This window comes from Pipistrellus hanaki (assembly GCF_964339955.1).
Source record: "Pipistrellus hanaki genome assembly, chromosome: 18".
NCBI lineage: Eukaryota > Metazoa > Chordata > Mammalia > Chiroptera > Vespertilionidae > Pipistrellus > Pipistrellus hanaki.
The window spans coordinates 35427262-35448175 of record NC_140520.1 but is presented as its reverse complement, the minus strand read 5'-3'; the positions used below and the strand labels follow the sequence as shown (position 1 = coordinate 35448175).

The window sequence follows — 20914 nt, the reverse complement described above, 5'->3', positions numbered from 1 at the left end:
TATTGTCTTATGAATAAGGAAACACGCTCAGCGAGACTAAATTGCCCAAACTAAGAAGCTAGAACGTGGCAAGGCGGGAGGGGGGGCTCAGACATAAGTCTTCTGACTCCCAATATTTTTACCTTTTCATTATACCACATGGTGGGGTAATTTTCTGATTTCACATAGTTTAAGTTGGGGGAGTAAGAATGGGCCACTCCCTCACCTCCTATTGGACCGAGGGCGCGTTAGAACATAACACAGAAAACTAGCAAACTGAGAGGCCCAGAGAGCAGATTAAGACACATACCCTTGTTCATAGAATCTTGTCAATCAGTCTGGATCCTTTTGAGCATTCTCTCTCTCTCTTTCCCTCCCTCCCTTTCCTGAAATCAAGGATGGGGAAATAGAACGGAGATGAATGAAATGCACCTGGTGAGATGAAAGTTAGCCCCCAGAGGAAAAGCTGTGAGTGGTCAACAACAAAGATTCTTGAAAAGGGGAAGTTAATCTCCTGGGATGTGTCTGCTGGTGGTGGAGGGAGGAGCTCTCTGTAGGATTCTTCCATTAAAGACGCTGAGGATGGACCAAGAGGAGACGGGGAAATGGAAGCATGCCCGATGCCTTCAGCCCTGGAGGACACGGGGCACTTGCCTTTCCTCCTACGACCACAGCTGGTCAGCTGGACTCCTAGGAGGAAGGTCTAAGTATCCTAGATCATTGTAGAATATTTAGCATCCCCCTCCCTCCACATTCCTCATCCCCTTAACTCACACCCCTAGGCCGAAGAGACAAAACAGAGACTTCTGAACACATTTATTCGATATGTCGATATGTCGAGTAGTGAGAGGAGTGATTTGGGGGGGCTCCCCACTTCTACTTGCCGAGTGTTCATAAGCTCAGACAGAAGAGCAGTGAGAGCCCATGGCCCGCCCTGGGGGAATGAGGCGGCGAGTGGTATGGCACTGGCTGGGGGAGCCGGGTGGGAATAAAAAGCAGGAAGTAGAGAAGTACAGCTGAGAGCAGGAGGGGCGGCAGCAGAACGGAGGCTGGGGTTGCTGCGGGAAACCCCCCAGCAAAGAAGACACCCTGACAGATGGCCAGGACGGGGAGCGGGGTGTGGTCAGGGACCAGGCCTGGGGAGAGAAGCCAGACCTGCAGGACGGACGGACGGACGGACGGGGTGGCATAGTCGCGAAGAGGGCAGAGTGTGCACAGTCATGAGAGGGCTGTGTTTCAGGGCACACACGGAAAGCAGGGGGCTGCTTCTGCGGGAGGGCCGAGGCCAGAGACTACCTCTCAGTGGGGGCTCCCTTCTGCTTCTCGACAAATGCCAGTGACGGGGGGACCCATCTGGGGCCCCTAGCCCAAGGGGCCTGGGCACCTGGCTTGTGGGTACTTCTCATAAGCATGGGAAGTGACAACCAGGGCACGGATGCGTGTGTCTGTGTGTCCAGCGAAGAGGACTTACCCTCCCTGCCAACAAGAGTCACTGTGCTTGCGGACACGGCTGCCCATTTATGCATGCACCGTGCCCAGGAGCACATGCGAAAGACCCCCTGTCTGGTGTGTGTGTGTGTGTGTGTGTGTGTGTGTGAGAGAAAGAGCTGGTTCTCCCTCTGTCCTGATCCCGCCCTGTCCCCGCGCTCAGCGCCCCGGCTCCCCGGGCCCGCCCAGACTCTGGAAGCCCCCGAGCAGGCGGATCTGCTCGTTCTGCATGGAGTGGCGCCTCACCAGCTTGCGCTTGGTCCTGGGAGAGCCCGGCGCCCCCGCCTGGGGAGGGGCGGGCAGCGACGGCGCGCGGCCTCCGGGCTGCGGGCGGATGTCGGGGATGGGCGGGTGCGGGTTGACGTTGAGCGGCGGCAGGAAGCCGGGCCGCGTCTGCGAGATGTGGTCCAAGAGCAGCGTGCCCGAGCCCCTGCGCTCCAGCAGCCCCGGGCTCCGCCGGCGCCCGCTCAGCGGGGACACGGCCCCGGGCAGGCTCTCCTGGGACTGGCGCGGGGACGGCGCCGAGCCGGCCGGCGGCAGCGGCAGCGGGGACGCGCTGTAGCGGCGCCGCTCCAGCGCCGGGCGGCCGGCCTCGGGCGGGTCGGGGAAGTCGAGCTCCAGCGGCTGCTCCATGCGGCTCAGTTTGTGCCGCAGCCCGGAGGGGGGGCCGGCGTCCGGCGCGTCGGGCGCGGTGTTCCGCCGCGAGAGGGCGCCGCCGCCCGCCGCTCTCTCCGCCCACGGGGGCGGGCCCTCGGCGCCCTCGGTGCTGTGCCGCCGGGAGAGCCGCGGCCGGCCGCCCAGCGCCAGGCCGTTGAAGTCGGCGGCCAGGCGCTCCATGCCCAGCCTCCCGTCGGCGGGCGGGGCCGGCTGCGGGGCCACCAGGCCCCAGGGCTCGGAGTTGAGCCTCTTGAGCGGCTTGGGCGGGTGGCGGGGCGGCTTCGGCAGCGGCTCGGACGGGGAAGGGTCCTCGGGGGGCTTGGGGAGCGGGAATTCGAACACGTCCCGCTTCTCCTCCTCCTCCTGCGTGCGGGGCGACGGCAGCCCGCGCGCCCCCCCGGCGGCCTGCAGCTGGATGTCCGACGGCGACGTGCAGGCCCCCGGGCTGGGCGCGGCGGGGGCCGGGTCTTCCACGCCCGGGGACGGCGGCGAGTTGAGATACTGCCGGGTCTTCTTGGTGCCCGAGGGCGACGTGTCGGTGGTGATGATGATGACCTCCGTGCCCTTGGCCTTGCAGGCGTCCAGCAGCGTGGCCAGCGTCTCGCGGTCGCCGCGGTCCAGCGCGTGCACCAGCGCCGAGGCGCCCGCGTGGTCGCGGACGGAGGGGTCGGCGCCGTGGGCCAGCAGCAGCGCGGCCACCGCGGCGCCGCCGCCCCCCGCGCAGGCGTGCATGAGCGCCGTGCGCCCCAGGCGGTCGGCGATGTTGGGGTCGGCGCCGTGCTCCAGCAGGTAGCGCACCATGCGCGCCCTGCTCTGGGGGTCGTCGTAGCGGGCCCGGCAGGCCGCCATCAGCGCCGTCTCCCCCTGGGCGTCGCCCTCGTTCACGTAGGCGCCGCCCTCCAGGAGCAGGCGGGCCAGGCGCAGCTTGCCCTGCCCCACGGCCCGCAGCAGAGCGTGGCCCTCCGTGTGCAGCATCGCCGTGGCGGCCGGGGCGGGGGCGCGCGTGGGGCCTGCCCCGGAAGGCTAGGGGTTTGCGGGAGGAGGAGGGGGATGGCTGGAAGAGGCCCGAGGGCTCAGCGGCGAAGCCAATCCCTGCAAGAGAGAGAGACATCTTAACTGACGGGTTCGGGCAGGGAAACTGAGGCACCGGCGGAAGGACCCGGCGGGCGCGGGGTGGGAGGGCTCTCCAGGGCCCGGCACACAGCCCTTCCTCTCATTCCTCTAACTCACGCCCGGAGCCGCCCCCCCCCCCCAGCATGCCTGAGGGGGTGGGAAGGGTGCACCGCAGTGAAGACCAGCGGGCGTGCAAATGGGTACGTGCACGCTCAGAGATACCCTCCCCACCGCACCCCCGGCTCAGCAGACCTTTCCAGCACCCCCCTCTTCTTATCTGCACTTGGAATCCCCCTTTCTCAGCTGCCGAATGCCACCCACCCACGCACAGGCACCCATACATTCACACACACACACACACACATTCCCGTTCCGAACCTCTTTTAGGCTGCCACAGCCCCATAAATTGGGGGGGGGGGGGGCCGGGGGAAGCAGCTTGCATTGGGGACCTGAAATGGGTGGTGGTGGTGGTGGGGGGGGGGAGAACGGATTTTTTTTTTTGCCCCTGCTAGGTTCCCCATCACTCCCGGCTCCTGCCCCTCCCAGGCTTTGCGCCCCAATGGATGGATACCTGAACGCCTGCAGCATCTCCGCCCGGCCGGAGCGGAGGCCGGGACCGCCGGGCGGCCGGGGTGGCGGGGCCGGCTTCCCGGGGGCCCCCATGGCGTGGGGGGGCCTCCGGATTCCCTGGGTGTCAGTGTCTGCGCCCGGGCATCGGATGCCGGTCCCTCCTCCCGGTGCGCTCCGGGCACCGCGCCGGCTGGGGAGGAGAGAGGCTGGGGGGGGGGGGTGCGAAAGGCGGAGCTCTGCTTTGCTATTTATAGCCTCGTCTCGGCGGGTGGGGGCGTCGGGCACCAAACCGGTCCCCCACCCAGGCACCCACAAACCCTCTACACCCGGAGCTCCAATCCCGATTCTCCGAGCTTCAATCGCCGACCTCCCTCCGGTCCCCACAAACCTAGAGGGTTCTTAGAAGATTCCTCTGCCACCCGGACTGGGACCAACTACATTCGCTCCGGAGCTCCGGCCGGTCCCCCTCCTCCGCGCTCGGCGTGTGTCTGCGCCAGACCTGACCTACCTACGGCCCGCGGCCCGGGGCGGAGGGGGAGGGAGGGCGCCGGGACCCGCAGCCCGAGCCCATCCTGGGCGGAGAGAGGCTCCGGGTTTGAATGTCAGGGGAGCCCGAGCCAGACCCCGCGGGGCATCCTCGCTCCTCCTCTCCCCGCACGGAGCACTCAGCGCGGAGACTTGGACCCCGGCTCCCTGTGCAGACCTCCTAAATACGTGTGAGGGGGGTGGGTGTCTGGGGGTAATTTTTAGGAAGGGCAAGGGGCATTCCCGGACGCCTCCCCCCCCCCCCCCACGTACTTGGGGGCGAGGGCGCGGGGAGGCAGGCGCGAGCCTTGTGACACATCCTCTCTCGTCGCGCCTCTCCCCTCGGCCTCGCTCAGGCTATTTTCTCATCCTGCGCGGAAGTCTCCGTCCAGACCGCTCCTCGCGTCTCTCTCTCTCCCCTGCGGTCGCAATTGGTTCCTCTCGCTGCCTCTGCCTCTGCTTGCCACCTGCCCTGTCTCCATGGTTACCATAGCTTCCATCTGCATATTTTAGGAATGGGTTTGTGTCCAGCTGGAAGGCATCAGAGGAAGGGGGGGGGGGGGGGAGGAAAAAAATGATTTCCCAAGGATTTGGAAAACTCACCTGAGGTCATTCAGAGTGAGTCATTTAGGCCCAAGGCACTAAAAATAAGGGGGGAGGGAGATAAATGCTGCAGGGAAGCCAGCCGTTTTTACCAGCTACCATTTATTGGACACCAGCTATGTGCCAAGCACTTTACCTACATATCTCCAGTCCTCACTCAGCGCCGCAAGGAAGGAATGTCTTCCCGTTGTAAGAAACAGGGACTTAGAAAATTAAGCCAGTTCTCCAAAGCCTCCCAGCTCCGGTCTGTCTTAGTCCAGAGACTGGGCCCTGGCCTCGACCCTCAGCCTTCTCTGCTGCCAGGCCATGTCTCCGACACCTGGCATATTCTTGACGCCTATGTTGTACCGCCACTCTGAACTCTCTCTGTTTCTGGGCCGTGAGTGTATATATGTGTGTGTGCATGTATATGTGTGTGTGTGTGTGTGTGTACACCTCTTCCCGCCGTGTCCCCTTTACGTAGGGCGAAGAGGAGCTGGAGGGCCATGGAACATGCAGGGAACACTGGGCTACTACTCCTTACCCCTAGTTCTCTGATTCCTAACCCTTTCGCCCCCAAACCTCTGTCCATCTTCTTCCAGACATGGCAGCCACCCACAGAAAGAGACTTTTCCCCCCAGAAGAGCATCCATTGGGGTGCTCCAGGGAGCAGGGTAGAGGAAGGCTGGGGTCCTGGAGCAGAGGTCACGCTGAGGCCACGCCGTGGCGCAGCCTGAGCCCACGAGGGCTCGTTCCTCGGCGGGAGCCGCTCGGAGCCCGGCGAGCCCTGGGCAGCAGCCCCGCTGTGAACCCCGCGGGCCCTCTGGCCGGGCTCCCGGGTCTGAGAGGAGGTGGAAATCATGGAGCCCGGGCCGATCCTGCAGCCCGGGTCCCTCCGCCGGCGGCTCCCGCCCGGGCTCCGGCTGACTCCGCCCCCCGCCGCCTCGGCGTCCAGTGGGCGGGCCCCCCGGCGGCTCCTCCTAGATTGGCGGGGAGAACTGGCCAATGGGGAGCTCGCGGGGGCGGGCCCAGAGCGCCGCCGGCCCGAGGAAGACGGGCAGACCCAGGTTGGCCTTGGTCTTGGCTCCGAGCGGGGGAGGGGCGGCAGGTAAGGCTCCCACCTGGAGGCGCGTACCTTCTTCCGTCCCGCCGTCCAGAACGGCTGCACCCGGGCCGGCTGCAGGACAGACCGACAGAGCTTCCCGGCAGCGGGCTGCCCGCCCCTCCGCCTCCCTCCCCTTTCCCTTCTGGCTTCCCGCTGCTTACTGATCAACACCGTAGTTCCCCTTTGCGCATACATTAAAGCAGAGACAGGCATTAAAGCAGAACGTGGGAAAGACTCCCTCCCGTGCCAAGGACTCTGCAAATGCAGCAGCTCTCCTCGGACCTATGAACAGTATTCCCCTGGGGGCCTGGCAGACCTGTTATCCGCCAAGACTCAGGTGAAAGGTGACCCATTTCCTACCTGTAGCTTTCTTGCACCACCTCCCCGCCATCCCTCCCTCCCCCGAATTAATTGTTTCCCAGTCTGATGATCATCTTATGTATACCTCTATTAGAGTCCTTAGTGCACCCTCTCTCTTTAATGTTTCTGGTCTTCTCAGAATATAATGTCTTGTAGGGCAGATTCTAATACGTAACGAACAGTGCCCAATAAAGGTTGATTGAGTGGAATTGATTGGGGATTCAGAATTTAAATTCCTAGTGTAGTTAGGGAACAATTCATAAAAGACAAAATACAATACAATACAAAAAGTATATAATTAAGGCCTCTTAAAAGTAGTGGTTCATTTTATAGTTGCTCCCACAGTTCAGAGAAGGGAGAAAGCTAGGAACACTGGGATAGTGTGTGTGTGTGTGGGGGGGGGGGGGGGCACTTTATGAATCACAAGGTCTCAAGTTTGGAAGAAAGTTTAGATATTATTCATACACTCAACAAATATTCCTTGAGCTTAAATAAATATGCCAGACTGTTCTAGACAAGGGGAATCATAATGAATCCTCTACTCTAGACATGCAGCCTTCCTCAGGCAAACCATGTTTAGTAAATTGTTATGCAGCTTCTAGTTAATCGTCTTTAGTAAAATGACCCTATCTCATTTTTCGGATCATTCCATTTTTGGATATTTGTTCTTCAATTGATATCCAACAATTATTCTAAACAAATACATAGCTTGACAGACTGCACCGCACACTTACACTGTGAAAGGGGAGAGCAGTCCTAGTGATAGCATTCTTTTTTTCTTTTTAAAAAAATATATTTTATTGATTTTTTACAGAGAGGAAGGGAGAGAGATAGAGAGCTAGAAACATTGATGAGAGAGAAACATCGACCAACTGCCTCTTGCACACCCCCTACCGGGGATGTGCCCGCAACCAAGGTACATGACCCTGACCGGAATCGAACCTGGGACCTTTCAGTCCACAGACAGACGCTCTGTCCAGTGAGCCAAACCGGTTTCGGCTAATGATAGCATTCTTTTTTTTTTTTTTTTATTTTATTAAATTATTATCTGTGTACATATACCATTGCCCCCCCCCCTCCCATAGAAGCCCTCCCTCCCAGAGTTTTGTGTCCATTGGTTGTACTTATATGCATGTATACAAGTCCTTCGGTTGATCTCTTATCTCCCCCAGAACTCCCTAACCTCCCCGCTGTAATTTGACAGTCTGCTTGTTGCTTTACTGTCTCTATATCTACCTTTTGGTTCATCAGTTTATAATGTTCTTTATCATCCATAAATAAGTGAGGTCATTTGGTGTTTCTTTTTCATTGACTGGCTTATTTCACTCAGCATGATGTTCTCCAATTCCATCCAGGTTGCTGCAAATGATGAGAATTTCTTCTTTTTTATGGCAGCATAGTATTCCATTGAGTAGATGTACCATAGTTTTTGGATCCAATCATCTGCTGATGGGCACCTAGGCTGTTTCCAAATTCTGGCTATTGTAAATTGTGCTGCTATGAACATAGGGGTGCATATATCCTTTCTGATTGGTGTTTCTAGTTTCTTGGGATATATTCCTAGGAGTGGGATTCCTGGGTCAAATGGGAGTTCCATTTTCAGTTTTTTGAGGAAGCTCCATACTGTTCTCCACAGTGGTCGCACCAGTCTACATTCCCACCAGCAGTGCACGAGGGTTCCTTTTTCTCTGCAACCTCGCCAACACTTGTCGTTTGTTGATTTGTTGATGTTGGCCATTTTGACAGGTGTGAGATAGTACCACATTGTTTTTTTGATTTGCATCTCTCTAGTGATAGCATTCTTAAAAATAAAGAACACCTTCCTTTTTGTTTTCTGATTGCAGAACTAATATACATTTATTCTAGAAAATTTGGAAACAAATAAAAGTATAAAGAAAACTGCCGAAACTGGTTTGGCTCAGTGGTAGAGCGTTGGTCTGCGGACTGAAAGGTCCCAGGTTCCATTCCGGTCAAGGACATGTACATTGGTTGCAGGCACATCCCCGGTAGGGTGTGTGCAAGAGGCAGTTGGTCGATGTTTCTATCTCATCGATGTTTCTAGCTCTCTATCTCTCTCCCTTCCTCTCTGTAAAAAATCAATAAAATATATTTTAAAAAAAAGTATAAAGAAAACTACCTGTTATTTCATAACCATGATGTAGTGATAACCATTATTACCATTTTAATATGTATCCCTTCTATTTCTTTTCTGCATGTATACATATATGTTTGTGTATATTGCATAAATAGGGTCTTACAATAAATGCAATTTTATCATGTTCCCCGTTAGTTTACATTATATTGTGAATTTTTTTGTTTTTAAATATTATTTAAAGTCATTTTTATGGCTCAGCTGGCCGGTGCAGTGGTTGAGTGTAGACCTATGAACCAGGAGGGCATGATTCTATTCCTGTTCAGGGCATATGTCCAGGTTGTGGGCTCCATCCCCAGTGTGGGGCATGCAGGAGGCAGCTAATCAATGCTTCTCTCTCATTATTGATGTTTCTTTTTTAAAATATATTTTATTGATTTTTTACAGAGAGGAAGGGAGAGAGATAGAGAGCTAGAAACGTCGATGAAAGAGAAACATCAACCAGCTGCCTCTTGCACACCCCGTACCGGGGATGTGCCTGCAACCAATGTACATGCCCTTGACCAGAATCGAACCTGGGACCTTTCAGTCCGCAGACTGGCGCTCTACCACTGAGCCAAACCTGTTTCAGCTCATCATTGATGTTTCTATCTCTCTCTCCCTCTTTCTTCCTCTCTGAGATCAATAAAAAATATTTTTAAAAGTCATTTTTTATGGTTATGTAATTCTAAAATGAATCTTTTGAATTTTTTTTTTTTTATCATTCTTTTTTGTTGTTGTTGTTGGGCCATTTAAGTTATTTCAGGATTTTTGCTGCTATGAGTAACTCTTTGATGAACATCATTGAACTTATATCTCTGACTATATATCTGATGATTTCTGTAGGATAACATTTTTAATATGATTAGTGGATTAAGGATATGAACTTTAGAAAAGGCTGTTGAACCCTGTCCTGTCTGGGTCAGTTAGTTGGAGCATCTTTGTGTACACCAGAGGTGGCTGGTTCAATTCCTGGTCAGGGCATATGCCCAGGTTCCAGGTTCTATCCTAGGGGTGTCGAACTCAATCAGAGAAGGGGCCAAAATCTAAAATCCAGCCTAAATCGCGGGCCGAATGGTTTACTGAACAGTCATAAACTGACAATGTCATAAACTGACAGCGGAGTGCAGTGATGACAGCGCGGTGCGGGCCACATTGCAAGGCCTGGCCGGCCGGATTTGGCCCGTAGGCCTTTGTTTGACACATGTGTTCTATCCGATCATAAGTGGGTTTTTTTTGTTTGTTTCTTTTTTAATTTTGGGGGTGGGGCAAGCAATTCATGTTTTTGTTTTTGGTTTGTTTTTAAAAATATATATTTTATTGATTTTTACAGAAAAGAAGGGAGAGGGAGAGTTAGAAACATCAATGAGAGAGTCATCGATCAGCTGCCTCTTGCACGCCCCCTACTGGGGATGTGCCTGCAACCAAGGTACATGCCCTGGACCGGGATCGAACTGCCCTTCAGTGCGCAGGCTGAGGCTCTATCCATTGAGCCAAACCGGTTTCGGCCATAAGTGTTTTTTGTTTTGTTTTGTTTTGTTTTTCTCTCTCTCCCTTCCTCTCTCTCTAAGTATAAAAATTGACAGGCAAAAGTCTTTAATTGGTCCAACTTTTGTCAATTGTCTGTTCAGGTATTTTGCACATCTATTCCTTTGGGATGATTTTTTCACTACAAATACAGGAAAGTCTAAACTCAGAGTGCCCTAGGCCTCAGTCCCTGGGTCTCTTAGAACAGTGCCTGGCACGGAGTAAGCACTCAGTAAATATTTGTTAAATGAATGGAGATGATTTTGTCTTTATTATTCCCCTTTTAAGGATGAAGGAACAGTTTATAGGTAGTTTAAAAATTGCTGAAGGTTATGTAGCTAAGAAATGACAGAACTGGGATTCAAATCCATGTTCTTAACCACCACATGCACTACCTTCCTTAAATTCCATGTAACGGTTTTTCTCTCTGTTTTGAGGTATCCTGTTCTCAAGAACGTGTACCATAACCCACAGTTATACATCATGGGGATGAGCTTAATGTGTATGAGATGTTGCTGTCTTATAGGAGGGAGAATACAGGGGTGAACACGGGGGACAGTTGATATTAAAGATGAGTAGTTGGGAACCAGATTGTAAAGGACTTTATTGTCAAGAATGGAGACACAATCACAACCTTAAGAAACTCATTGTAATCACTGAGCTGAGTAGGGTAGAGGTGGATGGTTCAGTTTATTGCCTGAATTAGATAAAATTTTGTCTTATTTTACCTCATTTGGTTGGGAGCCACTTGATACATATGTGGAAATTGAGTTAGATTTGTCTAACCTCAAACGCATGGCCTTTTCCTGACTCTTGGCTGCTTTGCAGTCAAAACAAGCCCTCCTGCCTCATTGCCACCCCAGTCCTAGCCAGTTTGGCTCAGTGGATAGAGCGCCAGCCATTGGACTTAATGGTTCTGGGTTTGATTCCCGTCAAGGGCACATGCCCAGGTTGTGGGCTCAATCCCCAGTAGGGGAGATGCAGGAGGCAGCTGATCAATGATTCTCATCATTGATGTTTCAATCTCTCTCTTCCTCTCCCTTCCTCTCTGAAGTCAATAAAAATATATTAACAAACAAGCAGCTCCCCTCTCCACTGTCTGTCAAGTGAAAAGAGACCGGAGCCAGCGCTCGGAGTGTGGGGCCTGAAGACGTGGTGATGGGCCCTTACCCCAGTGTCCTCTCTTCCCTCTGTGCTCTGTCAATCAGATCAAATCCACCTGTTAGCTAACAGCCAGCTTTTCCTTCACACTTTTTCATGGTAGTTGGACTTGAAACTTTCCAAGTTTCTCAGACACATATTCTTTTATCCCCTCCTTCCTGTTACACATTACTAGTCTCATCTATTATTGTTAGTATATATTTTAAAACTTAAATCAACATTTTTTTCTCATTACAAAAACAGTACCTATTCAGTATAGAAGAAAACCTTAAATTACAAGTAACACCCCCCCGACCCCCCAAAAAACCCTTAAATTAATTAATGTTAATTTTTGGTGTATATCCTTTTTTTTTAAATATTTTTTTTAATTGATTTTCTTACAGAGAGGAAGGGAGAGAGAGAGCTAGAAACATCGATGAGAGAGAAACATCGACCAGCTGCCTCTTGCACACCCCCTACTGGGGATGTGCCCGCAACCAAGGTACATGCCCTTGACCGGAATCCAACCCGGGACCTTTCAGTCCGCAGACCGACGCTCTACCGCTGAGCCAAACCGGTTTCGGCATAATTTTTGGTGTATATCCTTTAAGAACATTTTTATTCATAAATGTGTGTGTATGTTTGCAACATAGATTGCAGTACTTTATAACTATTTTAAAATATTTTTAATAAGTAACCTTTTATAAAATGCCCTTTATTTAGTTATATATTTTTTGTCTAGAGTGTTTATTGAATATTAATTGAAGAACAAATATTCAAAAAAATGAAAGGACTTATAGAGTGAGATAGGGCATTCTCTCATTAAAGATGTTTAAATAGAAGATGAATAACAATTTACTAAATATGGTTTATATCAGAAGAAGGATGCAAATCTAGAGGATTCACTATGATCCCCATCATCTGGCTTTATATCTGGCATGTAGTAGATGCTCAATAAACATTTGTTACACGAGTGAATGCTCTTCCAAACTTGAGACTTCGTTATTTATAAGTCCTCCCCTCACCATCCCGGACCTCCTGGTTTTCTCTCTTCTCTGGACTGTGGGAACAGTTACATTATGAATCACTAGTTTAAGAGATCTTAATTATATACTGTATTATTTCCTATTGTTCTCTAACAAGTTACAATTACCCTTAATATGATGTGATGAAATGGTACTTTACCTCTGTGATTCTCCTCCCCAAACCCAGCCTAATCAGAAGAAAAACAGGAGACAAATTCTAGCAGAGGAGCAGCCTATCATATACCTGACAGTTCTCTTCAAGGGCAAGGTCATCAAAAACAAGGAAGGTCTTAGGAACTGGATTTAAAGTGTGACTCGAGGTTCTTTTTTTTTTTTTTTTTTTTAAATAGCTTTTAGTTTTTGAAACAATTTTAGATTTACAGAAAAACTGAAGAGATAGTACAGAAAGTTTCTCTATGCCTGAGACACAGTTTCTCATATTATTAGCATCATCTATTAGTATGGTACATAAATTACACTTATGAAACCACATTGATACATTATAATTTTTTAAAGTCATACTTGTTTCACACTTCCTCAGTTTTACCTGCTGCTCCTTTTGTTCCGGGATTTCATCCAGTACATTACATGACATTTAGTTGTCATGGTCCGTGTGTGTGTGTGTGTGTGTGTGTGTGTGTGTGTACAAACACATGGAAATGAAATTAAAAGGATACATGTTGAAATATTAGTAATCGTTATTACTAGATGGTGGTCATCATGCAGTAATAAGTATTTTTTTCTTTATTCCTTTATGTGTTTCCAAGTGTTCTAGAATAAATTATATTACTTCTCTAACCAGAAAACAAAGGGATGGTGTTCTTTACCTTAAGAATGCTACCCCTAGGACTGCTGTCCCCTTTCACAACGGAAGGGTGGCCTCCCTGCTTTGGTGACTGGAGGTGTTGGAGAGGACTGGTCAGGCCTAGAGGGTGCTCTTCTGTTGGAATCTGTGCGATGTTTTCTCCCGAGTAGACTGGGGTTGTGGATTTGGGTGAGGGGGCGTCACAGAGGTAAAGCAGTGAATATTTCATCACCTCAATATTAAGGGTCCATACCCATGCTGTGATTTAAGATTGTTGATATTGACCTTGGTCACCTGACTGAAGTAGTTAGTGTTCGTCCAATTTCTCCATTGTAAAGTCACTACCTTACCCTTTCAAAAACTGTACGTTTTTGCCGAAACCGGTTTGGCTCAGTGGATAGAGCATCGGTCTGTGGACTCAAGGGTCCCAGTTTTGATTCCGGTCAAGGGCATGTACCTTGGTTGCAGGCACATCCCCAGTAGGGGGTGTGTAGGAGGCAGCTGATCAATGTTTCTCTCTCGTTGATGTTTCCAACTCTCTATCCCTCTCTCTTCCTCTCTGTAAAAACTCAATAAAATATATATTTTTAAAAACTGTACATTTTGGACCAAATTCCCCATATAGGGCCAACACTTAAGGAGAGGGGAGTTCTATCCTCTGTCTGTAGGGCAGTCTACATAATGGGTTTGGAATTCTGCATGAGAGATTTTTTTCTCCCCCATGAATTGATTTATCCAGTCATTTATTTATGCTCGTGTGAACTCCCGGATATTTAGTTTATGCTTTTGGGTAGTAATCCCATACTACTCTGTTATTGTTCCAATTGCTCCAGCTTTGGCCATTGGGAGCTCATTCACTTGACTCTATGCTCCTTTGGCGGAGCCTCATCCATGTGTGGTGGTTGTTGTTTTTTTGTCTTAGCACTTACTGGCACCAGAAGATACTTCAGGCTCATCATGTGTATTTCCTGTCCCGGCCCTAGACTTAGCCATTTCTTCAAGAAGCCGTGGCCCCTTTTATTAGAAAATAGTATTAGAAACCAAGATGCTAAGGTATGTTCCTTGCTACTAGGGTATCTTTTCCCCCCCAAGTTTTATTTTCTTTTTAAATATATTTTTATTGATTCCAGAGAGGAAGGGAGAGGGAGAGCGAGATATTGGGTCGGCAACTAAGTAATTGCGGATTTTTTAAAGAAAATCAAAGACAATTTTTTCATGGAACTAAATAACTTTATTCTGTAATGTATTGCCCATTTTGATCAATGACCTTTTGCCATCTTTCAGGCAGCATCATAATCCCACGTTCAAAAAACTTCTGGTTTTTATTAGCAAAAAACTGAATCAGGTACGATTTGACATCATCATCATTATTGAAATTTTTACCATTCAAGGAGTTTTGTAAAGATCGAAACAAAAAGTAATCAGATGGTGCAAGGTCAGGACTATATGGTGGATGTGGCAAAACATCCCAACCAAGCTCCATTAATTTTTGCCGAGTGACCAAAGATGTGTGTGGCCTTGCATTGTCATGATGGAATACAACACCTTTTCGATTTGTCAATTCGGGCCGCTTTTCTTCAACTGTATTGTTTAATTTCGTTAGTTGTTCAATGTAGACATCAGAATTGATCGTTCGGTTGGGTGGTAAGAGTTCAAAGTAGACAATTCCTTTGTAATCCCACCAAACTGATAACAAAACCTTCTTTTGATGAATATCAGCTTTTGATGTTGTTTGAGTTGGTTCACCTGGCCTGCTCCACGATCTTTTCCGCTTGATATTGTTGTAAACAACCCATTTTTCATCGCCAGTTATCAGTCGTTTTAAAAATGGATCATTTTCATTACGTTTCTTTAGCAAATTGCAGCTGCTAATGCGTTGCGTTAACTGTGATTCTTTCAGTTCGTGAGGAACCCATGTATCGAGTTTTTTAACATAGCTAAGTTGTTTTAAGTGATTTTCAATGCATGTATGTGATACATGAAGCTTCTCTGCAATCTCACGTGTTGTACTGTGACAGTCTGAATTGATTATTGCTTTGATTAGGGCGTCATCAACTTCAACTGGACGACCAGAGCGTTTTTCATCTTTGAGTGAAAAATCACCAGAACGAAATTTGGCAAACCAATTTTGACACTGCTGTTCTTTTAAGGCTTCGTCACCATAAACAGCACATAACTTTTTATGAGCTTGCGATGCGTTTTCCCTTTGCGGAAATAAAAAAGCAAAATATGACGAAAATGTTCCTTTTGATTTTCCATTTTTCAATGAACGCCAAACGAAAACTACAAAACAGATCAAAAAACTTTTTTTACTGATTAACAGCTGAATAGCCAACTATCAAATAACAAAATGTGTTTTACATTTGTACTACGTCTGCAAACTAAAAATTCAACTGAAGCCATATATGTGTGAAACCCGCAATTACTTAGCTGCCGACCCAATAGAAACATCCATGATGAGAGAGAATCATTCACCGGCCGCCTCCTGCGCACCCACAATGGGGATGCAGCCCAGGACCCAGGCATATGTCGGTGCTCAGCCACTCACCACGCCGGGCCGGGCAAGTTGCATTTTCTTTGGGGGATTTTACCCCCAATGCTAGCTGCATCGGATCGGCCCCGCAAGTCTGAGGATGACAAGAGGCGGAGCTCAACTCAGGAGCAAGAGGAGTTTTCAATTCGTCAGAGTCAATCCCAGTGGAACGGGCCTCGATGGGGGAGAATGGACGCCCTCTCTCTAGGAAAACACCCCCGGACACAGAACGACTGACAGCTTACCGAGTAGGGTACTGCCCTCAGAAGGGGTTTGGACTAGATAACTCTGTGGGTCCTTCCAATTCTAAGTTCTGTGCTTCCCAAGTGGTGTTTTTTTGTTTTTTGTTTTTAATATATTTTGTTGATTTTTTACAGAAAGGAAGGGAGAGGGATAGACAGAAACATCAATGAGAAACATTGATCAGCTGCCTCCTGCACACCCCCTACTGGCGATGTGCCTACAACTAAGGTACATACATGCCCTTGACCGGAATCACACCTGGGACCCTTGAGTCTGCAGGCTGACGCTCTATCCACTGAGCCAAACCGGTTACAACTGCCAAGTGGTGTTTTATGGGATCAGTTTGATTGTAACAGTTCTCCTCTCTGCCCATTCCCCCACTCCCACACGCCCGCCGCTGACGGAGACTGATGAGTGATCCCTTGCCCCCACAGTGCCTGTCATACTGCTTCTTCGTGGTACATTCTGACTAAGCGTTTTGTTGAAATGCATTGAATTGGATTGAATCGGGGCTTGGCTGGGTTTGGGAAGCCAGGGAGAGAGAGAATGAAAAGGTCATATGTAGATGTACAGGCGGTGATAAACATCAAATTATCTTAGGGATGCAGGGCCGTTTTATCCGAGGATCTAACCACTTTCCCCTCTGTGCTACCGTTACACCGCGTTGCAGTGGTCTTCCTGTTGAGACCACGTCTCATCCACGTTTATATTTCCCGAAGTTCTCTGCCTGGCCTGTGCCTTCTCAATCAAAACCTAGTGACTCACACTGGCGTTTCGGGTCCCAGGAGAAAAAAGATTGCGTGTCTTATAGCTCCCCGGCTTCCCACCCATTCTGCTGCCCTTCTCCCCTTTGTGTTTATCTTCACCAGGTGTTTCTCGTCGGAGCTCTGAATCCCCAGGCCCCTTCCACCATGGCGGGCCGGGGCCGGGGCCGGGGCCGCGGCCAGCTGACCTTCAACATGGAGGCCGTGGGCATCGGGAAGGGAGATGCTCTGCCCCCACCCACACTGCAGCCTTCTCCACTCTTCCCCGTGAGTGTCTGCCCTCCTCCCTCCGTCCCTAGGCCTCCCACGTGCCCTGGCTGGCTGTGCCTGGCCCTGGATGCCTCCTGGGCCGTCCTGAAACCATCCTGCTCTTGCTCCTCCCTGCCTCGGTGCACCCAGCTCACATGGATGTTCTCCAGGCAGGGAGGTGTCTGCCCGGACTCCTCAGGCCTGGCTCCCCAGCTTTCAAAAGGCGTGCTGCTCCCCTTTGCTCTCCTGGCCCTTCGCTCGGCAGGAGCATGGGATTGAGCTGGGGGGGAGGGGGAGACACCCCCCCTGCATTTGTGCTCCGTTTGTCTTCTCCCCGGACTGACGCCTGCCCTGTCTCCCAGCCGCTGGAGTTCCGCCCGGTGCCGCTGCCCTCAGGGGAGGAAGGGGAGTACGTCCTGGCGCTGAAGCAGGAGCTGCGAGGGGCCATGAGGCAGCTCCCCTACTTCATCCGGCCGGCCGTCCCCAAGAGAGGTCAGTGGATGCTAGGGTCACCTCCTGAGTGCCTCCCGGGGGCAGTGCCACTGGGGTTCAGAGATGCCAGAGTGGCACAGGACGCTCACCGTCTGATGGGGGGATCATAATAATCACCCCTGGATTCAAAACACATGACAGTGTCCATGATTTGTTTTGTGTTTTGCAATAGTCTTGGAACATATAAATGGGGGGATGATTTATAATGTTTAACAATCTGGATATTACAGGCACCGACCAATTAGAAGGGGGGCTGGTGTTAGGCCTCTGAGATACCCCGCTAACGAGAGGGTTACCTTTCTGGTTGGTGGGTCGCGGAGAAGTCGGGGAGACCAAGAAGGCCTGGAGGAGGGGGTACACGTGGGAGGCCTGGGACAGTGGATGTTTATGAGCTGTGGTGGAAGGACAGTATTCCTTAGAAGTGGAAGCTCAGGGAGAGGAAAGACGCGGGAAGTTAGCCCATGAACCAGGAGCAAAGGGAACAGGGAACCTGGTTCCTTGCTCTCTAGTGTACTTCTTACTCCATCACCGCCTCTCGGTAGGCCCATGCCTTTGGGGTGAGGGAGATAAAAAAAAAAAAATCATAATTTCAGATGGCAAAGGGCCATGTTACAAGACGGTGGAGGGTCCTCCGTGAAGCTGACCCCTGGGTCTGGGTGTGGGCTGAGGGAACAGACAGTTCCTACAATAAGTATTGAGAGGGCTGGGCCCTCTGGAACAGCCCTGGTCTAGGCCTCAGAAAGGATAAAACTTTGACCCTTGGCCTCTGACCCCTCAGATGTGGAGCGTTACTCAGACAAATATCAGATGTCAGGGCCGATCGACAGTGCCATCGACTGGAACCCTGGTAGGTGGTGGGTCCTTTCACTGACTGTCCTTCTTTCAAATGTCTCAACAATTCACCCTCTTCTGTCTCCCCCCCGCCCCCCCTCCCGCCACCCACTCAGTATTCACAAACCGGACCCTTACATATACTAGGAAAGACTCTCAGGTTGACTAGCCCTCACTCCCACAGTTTTGTTCCAAGCAACTTTGACCCAACCCCTTCCTTCCCCACCTTCATCCCCACCCTTATCTCTGAAGCCAGTCATCATTCAGAGAAGCCCCCCTCCACCCCAGGCAGGGTCGTGCTGACTTACCTTCCCACTGTTCCCAGACTGGCGACGTCTACCCCGGGAGCTGAGGATCCGAGTGCGGAAGCTACAGAAGGAGCGTGAGTGTGTCTGGAAAGAGGGAAAAGAGCTTTCTCCTGCCCTCCTCATCCTCCTCGAAGCGCCCAGTGTTGTTGCTGGACACCTTGATGGCCACATGAGGGCAGCAGAGTGACATGGTCTTTGCAGGAAGGTGGTAGAAATGTAGGAAGTTTGCTCTCTGATGGTTCACTTAAAAAAAAAAATCAATATATATTATTGATTTCATAGAGGAAGAGAGCAATAGAAACATAAATGATGAGAGAGATTCATCACTCATCTGCCTCCTGCATGCCTCCTACCAGGGATTGAGCCCACACCCCGGGCATGTGCCCTGACCAAGAATTGAACTGTGACTCCTGGTTTATAGGTTGCCATTCAACCACTGAGCCACATCCACCAGGCTGATGGTTCAATTTAAAAAAAATATATATATATATATATATATATATATATATATATATATATATATATATATTTGATTTTTTTTTTTTTTTTCAGAGAGGAAGGGAGAGGGCTAGAGAGTCAGAAACATCTATGAGCGAGAAACATCGATCAGCTGCCTCCTGCACACCCCTCCTCTGGGGATGTGCCCACAACCAAGGTACAGGCCCTTGACCAGAATTGAACCTGGGACCCTTCAGTTCACAGGCTGATGCTCCGTCCACTGAGCCACATCAGTCAGGGCTGATGGTTCAATTTTTTTTATCTTCTCACCAGGGACCACCATTCTGCTTCCCAAGAGACCCCCCAAGACCACAGAAGATAAAGAGGAAACAATACAGAAACTAGAGGTGAGAGGAAATGTGCACAGAGACCACCTGAGCCCCAGGTCCATGCCCTCCTCTTCGGCCATGTGTGCCTCACTTTTCCCTTCTGTGCGCTGCGTCTGAGTTTGTCTTCCTATTCATCTTCACATATGACCCTGGAGAAGGCCTTAGCCGGTGTGGCTCAGTTGGTTGGGCATTGATCTGTGCACTGAAAAGTTGCTAGTTCTATTCCCGGTCAGAACACATGCCCTGGTAGTGGACTCAATCCCTGGTGGGGGGCATGTAGGAGGCAGCTCATAAATGATGTTTCCCTCTCCCTCTCCCTTACTCTCTCTCTAAAAATCAATACAAAATCTTTAAAAAACAAAACAAAACAAGACTCTGGAGAAGAAGGAGGAAGAAGTAACTTCAGAGGAAGACGAGGAGAAAGAAGAGGAAGAGAAGGAAGAGGAAGAGGAGGAGGAGTACGATGAAGAAGAACACGAAGAGGTGAGGAGACCTCTCTCCGCCCGCAGTTCCTCTCTCATGCCCTCTTGTTCTCTTGCTCTCATCAGCTCTGGGGATCTCAACTCTGTTCACCAGGAATGTTCTCTTCAGAGGGCGGGAGGGCCAAAGGAGACGGTGCCCTCCGCTGTCTCTGTCCACAGAGCCAGCCACCGCTGGACGGGGTTTCCAGGCCTGGATGGTGTGGTTAGGAGGGAAGGGCCTGGTACACAGGGAGGAAGGAGAACGCCAGAAGCATGCCTGACTCTTCTTTACTTTGTGTTACAGGAAACTGATTACATCATGTCGTATTTCGACAACGGAGAGGACTTTGGGGTTGACAGTGATGACAATATGGATGAGGCTATCTACTGAATAAGGACCCTCAACAGCACCCGGGACCTTCGTATCTTTCTGATTTAGGGCACAGAGGGTCACTGTCCCTGTTACGTGGTTTTGTGGACAAGGAAGTCTTCTGCTCAGTGTCCAGATAACCTGTTTGGTGTATGGAGATGGAAATGGAGAATGGCGACAGATCTTTCTTTTCTACCCCTCCCCTCCCTCTACCCTGGTGTCTCCTCCTCCTCTTCCTCCTCTTCCTCCTCCTCCTCTTCTTCTTTAAAGAGTTTTCTATAACCTCTTTTTTTTTTAATATTGATTTTTTACAGAGAGGAAGGAGAGGGATAGAGAGTTAGAAACATCGATGAGAGAGAAACATCAATCAGCTGCCTCTTGCACACCTCCCACTGGGAATGTGCCCGCAACCAAGGTATGTGCCCTTGACCGGAATCAAACCTGGGACCCTTCAGTGAGCAGGCCGATGCTCTATCCACTGAGCCAAACCGGTTTCGGCTCTGGTGTCACTTCTGAGATCTTGGCGAAAGGGCAGAGGACCGATGTCTCCGTGTCTGACAGGGAGGAAGGAGGGGGAGAGAAGAGCTGGGACTGTGAGACGGAGCCGGCTGCGCACGTGTCCTTCCCACATTGTGTAGTTCTTTGTGGAGATGATTGGGGGTGGGAGCAGTTAGGAGGCCTACGGCCAGTCTTATATTTTTAAATAAAAACATTTTTTTAAAAAATCTGTCTTTCTGTTCAGGGTGAGGCCTGGTGGGAGAGGGTGGAGGAATGGAGGGGATGTCTCGCTGAGCCATTCTCCCGGGACCTGTCCGAGCCCAGGGGACAC

At 50.5% G+C, this 20914-nt stretch overlaps 2 protein-coding genes across 5 annotated transcripts; one reads left to right on the top strand and one right to left on the bottom strand.

The window, feature by feature from the left end:
* The first annotated feature begins 390 nt into the window (after positions 1-390).
* POLR3GL (RNA polymerase III subunit GL) lies at positions 391-20810 on the top strand. Of its 3 annotated transcripts, XM_084866998.1 has the most exons (9): positions 5916-6022; positions 13930-14060; positions 16653-16814; positions 17159-17288; positions 18067-18135; positions 18445-18501; positions 19199-19272; positions 19627-19737; positions 20020-20810. In XM_084866998.1, the coding sequence occupies exons 1-9, from the start codon at positions 5920-5922 to the stop codon at positions 20104-20106; spliced, it is 924 nt and encodes a 307-aa protein (XP_084723124.1). In that variant the 5' UTR covers positions 5916-5919; the 3' UTR covers positions 20107-20810. The 3 variants fall into 3 exon arrangements, with proteins under 3 accessions (XP_084723125.1, XP_084723124.1, XP_084723126.1); XM_084866999.1 differs by lacking the exons at positions 5916-6022; positions 13930-14060 and adding an exon at positions 391-447; XM_084867000.1 differs by lacking the exon at positions 13930-14060 and having other exon boundaries at positions 5920-6022; positions 20020-20809.
* On the bottom strand, positions 1502-4856 carry ANKRD34A (ankyrin repeat domain 34A). Of its 2 annotated transcripts, none has more exons than XM_084866984.1 (3): positions 4125-4856; positions 3809-4013; positions 1502-3216 (listed from the first exon to the last, which is right to left on the bottom strand). In XM_084866984.1, exon 3 carries the CDS (start codon positions 3097-3099, stop codon positions 1627-1629), a length of 1473 nt encoding a protein of 490 aa, XP_084723110.1. In that variant the 5' UTR covers positions 3100-3216; positions 3809-4013; positions 4125-4856; the 3' UTR covers positions 1502-1626. The 2 variants fall into 2 exon arrangements, with proteins under 2 accessions (XP_084723110.1, XP_084723111.1); XM_084866985.1 differs by having other exon boundaries at positions 4196-4856.
* Positions 20811-20914: the final 104 nt, after the last annotated feature.

What these genes read in the sequence shown, in the direction of transcription:
- POLR3GL (XM_084866998.1), top strand. Translation starts at nt 5,920, where the DNA reads ATGGGGAGCTCGCGGGGGCGGGCCCAGAGCGCCGCCGGCCCGAGGAAG. An exon ending in GCGGAAGCTACAGAAGGAGC is followed by an intron (nt 18,502 to 19,198) that starts GTGAGTGTGTCT and finishes TCTTCTCACCAG; the next exon opens with GGACCACCATTCTGCTTCCC. An exon ending in AAACAATACAGAAACTAGAG is followed by an intron (nt 19,273 to 19,626) that starts GTGAGAGGAAAT and finishes AAACAAAACAAG; the next exon opens with ACTCTGGAGAAGAAGGAGGA.
- ANKRD34A (XM_084866984.1), bottom strand. Translation starts at nt 3,099, where the DNA reads ATGCTGCACACGGAGGGCCACGCTCTGCTGCGGGCCGTGGGGCAGGGC.